At 30.8% G+C, this 13,680-nt stretch overlaps 1 protein-coding gene across 6 annotated transcripts in view; it reads left to right on the forward strand.

The window, feature by feature from the left end:
• The first annotated feature begins 534 nt into the window (after window positions 1-534).
• The window catches only part of LOC129965543 (tensin-1-like), a 474,618-nt gene continuing 461,472 nt past the window's right edge, over window positions 535-13,680 (forward strand). For all 6 annotated transcript variants that reach the window (XM_056079518.1, XM_056079523.1, XM_056079519.1 and 3 more), the window contains exon 1: window positions 535-606. In XM_056079518.1, coding sequence (XP_055935493.1) covers window positions 550-606 — 57 coding nt within the window. In that variant the 5' untranslated portion in view covers window positions 535-549. The remainder of the gene's footprint in view (window positions 607-13,680) is intronic.

Below are 13,680 nucleotides of genomic sequence, written 5' to 3' on the forward strand. Positions count from 1 at the left end.
GGAGGATCAAAATACAAATATCCGCCGACATCTGAAAGAAACTTTCGCTTCCGACTTTTCCTCCAAAAACTAACCAGCGCCAAAAGGGGCGGGAAAATCTGAGCGAAATTGTTATTCTGCTGTGAAAAAAAGAGGCAGTATAATAATTATAAAATAGTTACTTTTTGTGATAGCAGTTATTCAGCCTGAAAGACGAAATTTGTTTGTGAAGAAGGAAAAAAAAAATGACATTTTGTTGTGTTTACTATTCAATTCAGAAGTTTCTTTGCTGCATTACGTGATTTGTTTGAATTCGCGACGTGAGTTGTTGATCTGCTACAGCTGCTCTCAATGACGAATATTTCCGCACTGAATAAAAAGAGAGAAAATTCTTCGAATTGTTTGTGTGTTTAATCCCGCATTTGAAAAAATAATTGAATTGTCAATAATATTAAAAAAAAAAAATTGTGACTGTGAAAAATAATTGCAAGCCGATGTTTGTTCAAATTGGAATTACTTCCGAGAATTTGGAATTTTTAAAGAAATTTTACTGGCATATTTGGAAGAAAAATGTTAGCCTTGTGTTGGTGCAAAAGTTCTCCAGCAACCAAACGTCGATTTTTATGCGTGAGTACATTTTTATCGTTTGCTATTTTGTTTTAAAAATAACACTAATATCTGTTACATCTAAAATGATGGTTTTTGTTTGGTTTTTGTGATGCTATTTTGTTTATTGATATAAATATCACATTTGTTAAAAGAGTAAGTTTCTATTTATTTTGTTAAAATGCGTAATCTTTCATTTTTTTTATTTAATTATAATTCTTCAAATAAATAAAATCAAGGTTTACGAAATAATTTTTCAATAAATTGTTTTTAATTATTCTTAATGCAACAAAAGACTTTGTTACCTTTATTCCTATTCATATGTATTAATTTATAGTAAAATTCGTTGAAAAAACGATTATTTAACAAAATTCTTTTTGAAACTTAGTTATCGATTTGGCCGATTATGAAGCGATTGCACTTTTCCTTCTCTAAAATATAATTATTAGCTATTTGTGTAAATTCTATTTAAGCACCAAAATAGATCACACACAAAACATGAAAAATGCAATAAAAATGGATTAGAATTATGATTACCATTTTCTTACATTTTTGTAGTTGTTTTTATGCATCATTATTCATAACTTTGTACTTTATAGTCAGTGTTAAGTGTTTAGTAGTATAAAAGGCGGAGAATTGTTCAATATAAAATGAACAAGAACAAAACAAGGGCCGCTAAATTGAGAAGTACTACAGGATTATCGATTTATCTTTATTTTCATAATTATCAAATGAAAAAAATTTATTAAAAAAATATAAATTCTATGAATATAAAATATAACGATAATATTAACTTTTTATTAATTATAATTAATTGGTAAAACTCTTATATGTTCATTACGCACTAGTATAATATTTAAAAATACAGAATGTCTGCTTAAGTAATGCTGCATATAAATAATATTACATATAAATATGGATCCGTAAAATCTGAAGAATAAATTAATTAAAACGAATACATTTTTCGAATTTAAGCAAAACAAAAAAAATGAACTAAAATACAATAAATTATTAACACATTTATTTATTAACACAATTACACTTGAGTGCAAATATAAAATAAATTGACTAGTTTATTAAATGAGGGGTTCATAATGTATATTGCCTAGGGTCGTAAAATATCTAAATCCATCAAGTGATAACGTATGTCATTAACAGTTATCAATTTTCTGTTAAAAAATTAATAAACTGCAATATGATGTATAAGTAATACAAAGTATTGATTGTTTTAGTTTAAAAATAAACTAAAAATTTAAAAATTATTAAGTCAATAATTTAATTGCAATTTTCTTTATGTGTTTAAGATTAACCATGCAGAAGAAATTGGCTAGTTGGAAAAGAATTTTTATTCGAATTCCTAGCTAATTTGAATTGTTCTGGTCTTTCAAATGCTTATTTTACGTATTATTAACAGGAACTCATTTTTTAAAAAGTTAAATTTGTGCATTGTTTGATTTTTTAGAAATCCTGTCAGCTTCGAATTATCCGAGTCGCACCATTCAAAATTTATATCATAGCTTAAATATTTTTTTTTTCATTATTAGAGGCAGTATTCCAAAGTTCTTTGATTACTAAAATTTACATTTCATTTTTGTTTTATGAATAAAAATTCCAATATCAGACATAAATAGTCTATATTTCTAATAAAAATAAATAAATGGAAAACATATATGTATGTATTTGCATTATAGCCTATCTGAAATTATAGATGAATACGTACAAATTATTTAAAATTCTGCTGAATTTTATATACGTTTATTAAGTAGACTCATTTCGATTTTATAAAATATTATTCTCGACGAATTCATTTTAATCGAACTAATTTCGAACATTTTTTGGTACTTTAGTAATATTACCATTAACGGATCGTCTATATCTGTTCCTTGAATCAATAAAAATAAAAAATTATTTGTGCGAATAATCTAGAATTTATTTATTTGTTCAGATTGACTTTTCTTTATAATTATAAAAAAAGGAAATTATTCGGAAAAACCATTCACCATATCGACCTTTATGCCAATTACTTAAGTAGAAATATTGCAGTATCTTTTTTGTTGTTGTTGTTGTTTTATTTGTCTGAAAATTTACGGCCGAATTCATCACATCGATTCAATTCACAAAGATACTCTTTATTTTAAAGTGTAGAATTTTTGATGCAGAACATATTTTTCGGCGAGACTCGAGAGGAAATAGCGCCTGTTTATGCGTTGTCATATTTTTAAACATAGCGAGGCAGATATTATAATCAACCATATTTCAATCAGAGATTAATTCGGAACTTGCGAACATATTAAAAATACTAACGAAATGAAGCAGTCTTAATTTTAAATAGTTAAAAGTGTAAAAGAAGATTGGAAAAAATTGCCGTCGTCAGTTTAATGATTCTCTATGTTTTTAACATCCCCAAATCTGGATCTTTTTCGAAATTACGTTTGTATAAGAACATAACAATTCTAAAAGTTATCCAATTCGAATCGAACTTTATTGCCATGGTAGCGTATGGTTTATCTTTGGACAAAGATGATTGAAGCGAAACGATTTTAATTATAAATTTGTTCATCATCACTAAAATAGCAAGTTTTGCACAAAATATGTCTTTTTTACAAGTAAGCAAAAAACCCTCCGATTTTGCAATTTTGATACTTTTTGACATTAACTTCAGAAACTATTCTATAATTCTATACAAACTATCCTATACAAATCCATCAGAATCTCAAGATCAATTTTTTTTTTTTTTTTTTTTTTTTTTTGCACATATCATTTTTTAATTTAGCTAAAACTCCGGACAACCAAATTCGATTATCCAAAATGCTTCTAAAATCGCAAATCCAAAAACTGCATGAAGATAATCGCGATTATCTCCGCGAAATTGCGAAATTATTTTGATGGAGTAGTTTATATGCTATAAACAATTATTAAATTATATACTTCTGTAACTTCTATAAACTTAAACTTCCATTTTAACTTTAATGAAAGTCATAACTGTAGCTCACAAAAAAAGAATTTTGAATTCGTTTATGGTCAAAAATTTCAGTAATGTGTTTAATTAAATAATTGAATACAAAATGGTAATGGATGATCATGGGTTAACCGAAAAAATCTTATTCGAAACAGTTCCCCCTTTGGTTCGGTTAACTAGGGTTGTACTTTATTAACGCTTGGAAAAGTAATTTTATGCATAATTATTTACCTAATACAAAGATTTGTTTATTGCTCTGAAAAATAAATATACATAATTATTGTAAGTCAAATTTCTTTGAAAAACTAATCTACACCTTTTTACCATTCTGTAGGCTTTTTTAACAATCCAAATTGAAAAACAAATAAATAAAACGTCAAAATGGTGCATCGCCTTGAATGGTGGGAGTCACCATCCGACTGCAAAGAGTTAATATTGATGTTAATAAACAATGCATAACTGATTTAATATAAACAAATATTTACATATTCCTTTCTTGTTTTAAGATTGAAATATTTTATCTATTCAGTTTTTATAATCTGTTGGGGGGCCACTTCAAATATTTGCCTGGGGCATCAAAAATGAAAGGGCGGTACTGTAAATTGATACTTTTTTTTCTTTTCCTGAATGACCTTTTGATGTTCACCTTTTTGCATTTTGAGTATTAAAAATAAAACAAAGAATTAATTCGAAGATTGTATTCTTTTAAATGAACAGCCTGAAAGAAAATATTCAAATTTATTCCCAAAGTCGTAAAACAAAGTGTCTGAAGGTCAAATTCGACTCGAGGCCTCGTCATAAGACCCGAGAGTTTCCAGTACGGCAATAAACATTTCAATCAAGAGTGAAATTACTGTCGTGATTGTAATAAATTGATTTTTTTTAACACGGTTGCGAATAACTATAAAAATATGATCTTGTGGATATTAAAGTGCTTTTTTTTTTTTTTTTTTTTTTTAGTCGAGCTGTCATTCAAACTGACCCAAAGATGAAACAATCACTGTAACTGTTTGTCGAATATGAGAAAACAACTTGTGATTTATTGAATGCCGTGTCTCCTCCTAAAATGCTGTTTGTTTGTTTTTTAATTACCAGTCTTCTATTCCAAGCTGTGCTTTTTAAATTTAAAAAAAAAAAAAAAAACTTTTGCTGAGTTGTTTAAAAGTGGGAAATATTTTTTGATAAAAAAAAGGGGACGTTAATAGTAAAGGAGGGAAACGTTCATAAAAAATATAATATTTTTATAAAAATAAATAAATAATATTCAGTTACATTAATTTTATTTATTTATTCATTATTAATTTGGTAAATATAATATTTATCATATATTATATATGATTCATTTGTTATATATATATATAAAATGATATTTTAACATTTAATTTTATCCTAATTAATTTCCTAGTTTTTATCTTAATTTAGCCCATGTTAAATTCATTCGAAAATGTTATCTTATTTCCTGATCTAATTCAACCTTTTTTATTTAATTAATGCAACAGAATCTCTGTAATAATGCTTAAGTCAACGGTTCTCATGCTCCGAGTGAAGGGATAAAAAAATTACTAACCTAAACAAATTCTTTTAAAAGATACCTAAATTCCCCTTGTCTAAATCGATACGTGTAAAAAAATCCCTATCAGAATCACATAATATTTAAACACTGGAAAAAATATTATTGTTCTCTTTTACTGCTCTTGACAGAATCTGCTCTTGTATCGCGTTTGAACGGATGTGCCTAGTCGCGTCCTGCTTGTACATAAATCATGCCTCCCGGGATGGAATAAAACGAAGTTAAAAATTCAAATGTCTTCTCTGTCTTCGCCCACGATTCTGCTTTAAAAAATTATTATATTTACATTTTATAAATATATATATAATAAATGAATGTAAATAAAATAATATAATAAAATAATAAATATTTATAAATAAAAACAGTTGCAATTTTTTAATGAATGTTATGCTTATTATTTCCTACTTTTTAGTCTTTAGTATGATTTAAAATTCCCTATTATAAATAACGTGGAATATTTCAATCCCATTTTTCTCAAAGTCACTGCCGTATAGGATATGCATATATGGAATTAAAATTTAACTAAAACGAATTGATTAAATCGGGAAAAAAATCTGAAAATATTAAGTTGCAATTGCATTATATATGCACAAAATTTCCATGAATTCCAAAATTTCCATAAAAATTCAATTACAAAATTTTATCTTTACTAACATAAAAGAAATTAAATAAAAGTTGAGAGTGTTTCCACCTGAGTGAGTTTAAAAATTTTTCTTGAACTTTCTGCCTAGTTCTTTATAAGTATGCCATTACTTCCGAGTATGAAAAATCAATGCATTAATGTATTAAGCAACATAACGATTTAATTTGTTTTCATTAAATTTCTGCAAACTGTATTGAAATTTGCCTTTTCCGTTAACGGTTTGTCACTGTTGGCTTTGATTGCGTTATTGTAGTGTTTACTGCCAATAGCATTTGTAATTATTACAAAATAAAAAAAAAATGAAATTTATACTTTTTAAACTGAAACATCCAGAATGGTCTCCCCAAAATTTTCTCGCAAATTCTCTAATGAAATTGCTATCCCCCCCTTACACCGCCTAAAATTGTGGACCTTTTGGCAAGGCTGAGAATGTCATGAGTGTTTAAATTTTTATTTTTATGAATCCTGCATAAGGCTACAAACACCTTGCAAGACATCGGCGAATATTGATCTTTGGTTAGATGATTGATGATTTAGCATTTTTATTAAATCTATTGTGGAATACTTGGCGATTTTTTTGGCGATTAATCTCTGGCATTTAGCAATAGGCACCTGAAATTGAATTTATATTTTAGATACGTTGCTTTCACACCAAATTTTCATATAGAAATGAATTTATAATTAAAAAATCGCTTACTAAATTTCATATGTATTTGGCATTGCATTTTTGAGTTAACGCGTTTACTTGCTTCTGAAAGTACAGACCGACAGAAAGCCAACCCCTTGACGGATTTTGTTCCAAATTTCTTAGGTATCTGCACTTTAGACATTAAACCTACGCATTAAATTTTGTCCTTCTAGCTCTCTTTGTTTTGTAATTATTGTGGTAACTTATATTCGAACTGAATAGATTTCACTGAAAATTTGATAGAAATCTACAGATTTGGTGTCAAGGCCATATACTAAATTTCATCAGCCTAGATCAAAGTACTTTTTAAATGATCTTTTTTTCGCAAACAGACAAACAAGCGTAATGCCAAGAAAATGCTTTACGAACTCAGGAAGGTCAAAAAAGTGGATATTCAAAGAGTGGAATATAATAAAAGTAGAATCTCGAAGTTGAATTTTTTGATGATAATAATATTTTCTCTATACTTTGTATATGAGAAAGTTTAACAATGAACAATTTGTATTATTCATTTCTGCGAGTGCCATTACTTTCCTATTTCCCTTGATTCACAATGCACACGCACGCATTTCTGCTTTAAAAATCTAATTCCCTTGGTTAATTTTTAAAACTTTTAGAGGTAAATTTTTATTGCAATCATATAAATTTTTGTAAATGAATTATCCCTGCTTTTGGCTGTATTAATAACAAAGATGAATGTCTCTGTATGCACGTTTGTATGTATACGTAAGTGCCAACACGGGGAGGGGACCTCGTAATTGAGGATGAGAAGCTTCCGGAAAGGGTGGTTGGTTCTCACCATCCTGAAGGATACACGAAAAGGTAGGAGTCTGGCTCCTCCCATCGATGGCAGGATGTACTTCCCAAGGGAAGCGTTGTACCGTGGTCGGTGATGGTCCTTATGACTCAACCACAGTTCCCGCCAGTGTTACTGTAGTTCAATTTTTATCCGTGTGCCTTCAGACGGGTCGGAGAGTCAGTTATTTGATAGGTGTATGTAAGTGTGTTGACGCTTTAAGAATATGTCCTTTGACCTAAAGCTACCAACTATATATACACATACACATAAACTTTAGAGTATAAGGTTATGCATTTCGAAGCAATTTACAAATTTTAATTATAAATTACTCGACATTTTGATGTTCTTTCGTCATAACTTCCGAAAACAGATTTTTACGCGATATTAAAATTTAAAGATTAACTTTTCAATGATATTTATTATTTTTCCGTACAGCTTTTTATATTTTTAATTTTTTTAAAGTATATATATATATATATATATATATATATATATATATATATATATATAAAGTGCATTTTGCAGCAATATATTTCATTATTGAAGTGAAACTCAAATTGTTTTCATTATTGATACTAATATTTTCTCTTTGTTTTTTTTCCTCATTACTGATGATCCAGATACAAAGATTCGATCTATTTTTCTATATTGAGTAGTTTTAATATAAAGCACGCTTTTAATAAAAATTTTGATTTTTTTTTCTCTTTCGCTTACATTTAAGATTTAACTTTTGAATTAAGCAATAATGAAAAATGTTTAATGTGCACTAATTTTTAAAAAGTGCTCCTATTTCCTGTGATATAATTAGATGCATAAAAATAGGACAGAAAATTATAGCACAATAAACCGAATGCTATAAGGCTTTTAAAATAATACGAGTTATATGTCTATGAAAATTGGAGATTTAAAAATATTTAATTGAGAAAGCCATTATAGAAAAGTTATACAAAATATTTAAACGGAATTTTTAGCAACCATTAATCCCGGCTTATCAACTAAAATGATAATTATCTTGGCGAACCAACCAGAAAAATTAAATGCTAGTTCCCAAAAAATAATTAGTATTTAACATGCCCATTCAGATGTTGCATTTTGTAACAAAATTTAAGAAAAACATAAAAAAAAGCATTTTGTGTTTATGCGTTTATTTTATTTCTACATTTAAACGTTGTGTACTACTATTTATTCAGTTTTCTTTTAAATAAAGCTGATTTACCATTATCTTTGAAAAGCCTCAAAGACAAGGTTGTAATAAAAATGTAAACCACAAGAATTTGCCACAAACATTAATTTCATTTAAAAACCAATGTATTTTCATTGGACGGTAAGTTCAAAAACCCTTTTCATTTAACGAGGCACAATGTTACGAAATTTTGTTTTAAATGTCTGTTTTGAATTACCTGCAGATATTGTTTTAAAATTTATTTAAAAATATTTTTCGAAATAAGTAAAAACTTTGAAAGTTATTGTAAACTTCTGCTTGATTTGATTCCAGATTTCTGTATATTTATTTTAAATTTCTGTCTATTGTAAATAATTTTAATTCTGTTTTAATCAATCGTTGGAATCTACACCAAAAGCAATATCGTTTTATTAGGGTTTTCATAAAAAAACTAAAATCTGCGGTTAGAGTTAATAATATGATAAAGATTCGGACCATTTTTTTAAAAACTGGATATGGCAAAAATTCACCTCACTTTGCTAAACTGTTGTTAAACTGTCACCAAGAAAACTGTTTTTAGCATAATTGTATAATAGTAAAGAAAATATTATTGTATGATACCAAACATTTACAAATCAGGCTACGCAATTTGCAATTAGCTTTAGACTGAAGTTGCAAAGACACAATTTATCTTTAGAACATATTCATATATAAATAACTCTCGTATTGTTCGATTGAACTCTCAGGTTTATAAAAAAACGTTGTACCATGCAAATCCGCGTTATATGAAATTAAAAGTTAGTACAATCAACAAGGGTGTACTCCTTTTGACTTTTTATATACAGCACACTTCCAGTATCCGGTTTGCGACTATCCGGATTCCGTACTATCCGTCCTAGTTTTCTTTATTGTGATTAATTGATGAAGGCAAAGCGTTGCATCGACAACATTGTCAAGGCATTGGAAGCGTACGTCTGCTAGAATCCTGTTACGTGTAGTGTGCAAAATACGAGACAGGAAAAGAGCAGCGTTCTGCTCGTTGTTCATTGTTTCGTCAGTGTGTACTGGGCCTCAGTTGTTGCCGCTGTTCCTGATTATAACTGCTCAGTAGGTACAGTTATTGCGTTAAATTGTTCTTGGGGTGGGGCTTAATGCTTTTTTAAGTATACCACAGTGAAGTGTACAGAATTCATGTTAAAATGTGAACAGTTTATATCTTTTAGTTTAATTTTTCTCTAATAAATTTTTGCAATGCAGTATGTAAACACAAATAAACAACCAGTACAGAGCCTTCTATTTTGACTCGGCATGTTGCCGGCAACTGCCTCTATGATTCTCCGGACAGAAGCTGCGTTCATATTGCGATAAAGGGAGGGCGTTCATATTGCGATAATAGGGATAATGGGATGAAATTCGCCACGTACTCAATACAATGTGAGAAAATACATATTTTATAGCAGTGAGTTTTGGTATAAAAACTTCTGGTACTGTTGCGAAAAGAAATGAGTTCATAAAGCTCCGGCCTACCCTTCCGCCACATTATGCCGGATACTCGGGAGTCTATTGTACTCAAAACTATGATAAGTATGAGAGATACTTTATGTTTAGGTTTGTATTATAGTTATTGTTTAAAAAATTTGATACAAATCAGCAATTTTTGATAAAGCGACATATCAAATTTCATTGTTTTTATAGTTGTCGTGTGACTATTTTAAGCCAGGTTTTTGCGCAGTAGTTTCTGAGGGTAAAGACTCCTGAGCACCCGAGGGCAGAAGTCTGACTTCTAGCTCATTTGAAGATGAAACACGCACATGTTCGCTTGCACAACCCCTTTTTACAGGGGGGGGGTAATCACGCACTTCACAGATAGAACACAGGGTAGAGAACAACCATGCCCGAACCAGGACTCGAACCCGGGACGCCTAGGCTAGGACGCCGGCTTCAAGTTTCATTAATCTAGATCATTGCTATTTTGAATTATCGCTTTCATATACACATGAATAGACTGGAAGGCAAACAGTCGATTCGTTGATGGTTTTGGTTCAAAATTTGATACAGATTCATGAACTGGTGATAAGACCAAACCTAAATTTCATTCATCAATCTCATTGCGTTTTTGCGCTATCGGATAGATTTTCTAGGGAAGAATTCCGTGCAAAACTTGATACTTATCTAAACCTTTTTTTCCAAAATTTACATCTCAATTTTTAGTTATCTTACTTAATTTTTAATTAGTTGCCAGACTCATAAAAAAAATGAGATGGTGAAATGATTTTTTTTAAAAATCTCTGTGAGATTCCAAATTGTTTAGTTATATTAATGTCCCTTTTTAAAGCAACACTAGGGCTATTTTGAGACGGATTTCGTAATCTTGAACCGCGATCAGATGAAAATGACGACACTTGAGCTGGCACCACCTAACCAAACTTCTACACAACACTAGTTGGCTTAAATTATTGAGATTCTCGGATTAAGTTATTTGATGATTACGATTATTTCTTTCGTATATTAGAATTACAAATTTTTTTTAACATTGAATGCTTGAAAAATTTATATATCTATAAAATATAGACCCAAGCGTATTAAGCGTAATGAATTAATTCCCCACCCAGATACCATTTTTGAAAAGATCCTTGCTTTGCAAAACTAGGAGGTGTGAAAATTCTTTTGTGTCTTTTCATGAACCAAATCGGAGTAATGTAAACTGTTCTATCGATCGGAATAACGCTGAGCAGAAAAGGTCAAACAGCCGCGGCTAAATTGCAACGAATTTCAAAAATGTTCTTGCTATTCTATTCAGCGTAACCAACCTACTCGCTCAGATTCAGATACCTACTCAAAACTTGCTCTTCGAAAACTTAATACCAAGTTCCCTCAGAAAGCTTGAATGCAATGGAATGACTTGTCGTCTTTGGCGACCAGCTGTTAAATTCATCATATTATTAATTTAATCAAACACAGTAAAAATATTATTTTGGGTTATTCTTCTACAATAAACATAGATCATTCTAATTTATTAGTTATTAATAAATCAAATCAAAGAACATTGGAGAAATCTGTCCAATTCTTGAAAGTGGGAGTTTTATTTTACTATATTTCTCGAAATCGGATTGTGATAGTGGTACAGAGGAGCATCAGTGATATATTTAAGAGTAATGCGTTTTAATACGAAACACATATTTAAGACAGATCAATAGTCGAGGTTGGTGACAAAATCTTTGATTTTACCTGATTATTTTAAATATATTAGCAAGTAAAAATGGCGAAATGGATACTTTTACTAATTCTGAGGACTCTGTGAAAGCTTTATTTTATAATATCTCTCGAAAATGCGGGGGCTGCAGGGGATAGTTAAATTTAGTTATATTAACGTCCGTTTTAAAGCAACAGTAGGGCTGTTTTGGGATGGCCCTCGTCATTTTGGACCGCGATCATATGACGAGAACAACACCTGAGCTGGTACCCCCACTCCAAACTTCCACACCACCTTTTGCCACCACGTGCATCTCAGGAAGCAAACTAAAACGGTACGATATCTCATCCTACTATTTTTTCTGCATTCTTGGTGTGAAGCTTTGAATGGATGCAAATATGCGTGAACGACGATATTTGATTTTCTTTTATTGGGCTTAAGTGTTTGTTTAACTGCTACCAAATGACGATAATGAACTTAAGACATGTATATCTGCATGCTTTCAAAGCGACAGGTCAAAGACGTTGAAAAAGTATTAGATGAGCTATCCTATCGTTTTGTTATCGTTCGTATTTTTGAAGGGGGCTTACAATGAACACTTATAACTAAGGCAGTGCCGATTTCGGATTTATCGAGAAAAATCGATATTTTTGAAAAATTGATTCTTCGATGCCAGTTTTCCAAAAATATCGATCTATCGAAATCATGATCATGAATAATAGTTCATGATGAATTGCGATGCAATAAGTCGATAGTCACCATTCATTTGCGTTTTCGATTTCGTTTTGGTTATCGGTTAGTGTTTATTTTTGTTGCTTTTCATTCTTTTTCACCTTGATACTTAATTTTTGTTAATATTTGTATAAATATTGCCATATTCTAATATATGAAAATACTTGTTTTAAACATTTCATTTTGGAATAAACTGTTTTCGGTAGGGCCACGGTGGCCTGGTGGTAAGGTCTCTGCTTCGGAACCGGAGGGTTTCAGGTTCGGGACCCGATTCCACCGAAGAACCGTCGTGTAAGGGGGTCTGTTGCACGTTAAATCCGTCCTGACCAAACGTCCTCCGGCTGGTGTGGTGTGGAGAGGGGGGGTGCCAGCTCAGGTGTCGTCCTCGTCGTCTGACCGCGGTTCAAAATTACTAGGTCCGTCCCAAAATAGCCCTAGTGTTGCTTCAAACGGGACGTTAATATAACTAAACTAAACTAAACTGTTTTCTGTTCCCTCATTGAATGATGGAAAATGATTGCAGTTATCAGAAGATTGTTGACTGTCCTTTGTTTAATCGTTAAATATTCATCTTCAGAAATAAAAGCAAAGAAGGATTCATTCAGATTAAATCCAAAATTTTATTCGCAACTCGCATTTTCACACTCAAAAGTGTAATTTTAAATAAATTATGATATCACGATGTATCCGAAAATATCGATATGTGTTGGACGATATATCGCGACAATGAAGTTCGGTTATCGCCCGGCCCTACTTATAACTGTATTGATTTTAAACTTTCAAATGTTATTTGTAATTTCCGACGAACAAAACAGCTGTACCTTGTTTTGTTGTTACTTATGGCACTTTACAAGCCCGCTGACAGATCTGTCAGTGATTTAAGCCGAGTGAGGGTCTCTTGTTTGTTCAGTAGCACCCATTAGGGCCAAGAGTACAACTTAGTTACTTCATGCGTCACATTCGCTTGTACAATCCCTCTTTACAGAGAGATACATTCACACACCTCGCAGATAGAACACAGAAGAAGAATGCCCAAACTGGGACTCGAACCCGGGACACCCAGATCACGGGGAAGGCGCTCTACCCCTATGCCAGGACGCCGGCACCTTGTTTTGTTTTCTTTTATTAGCACAGAAAAGTTGAAATATTCATTTATAATTATACTGTATGATTCGACTAGATTATTAAGATGACATTCCTCTTGCCGGCGCGAATCTGAGTTTATCACGTGCTCACATTCATTTTTGACGACGCGTGCTTCGGTTTTAAAACTGCTCATTCTGCACACTCATACGATATTTTCAAAAACCCAGTAGAGCGTGAAATCTCGAAACCACCGAACCACGAAA

The sequence above is a fragment of the Argiope bruennichi genome, chromosome 4 (assembly GCF_947563725.1).
Source record: "Argiope bruennichi chromosome 4, qqArgBrue1.1, whole genome shotgun sequence".
Lineage (NCBI taxonomy): Eukaryota > Metazoa > Arthropoda > Arachnida > Araneae > Araneidae > Argiope > Argiope bruennichi.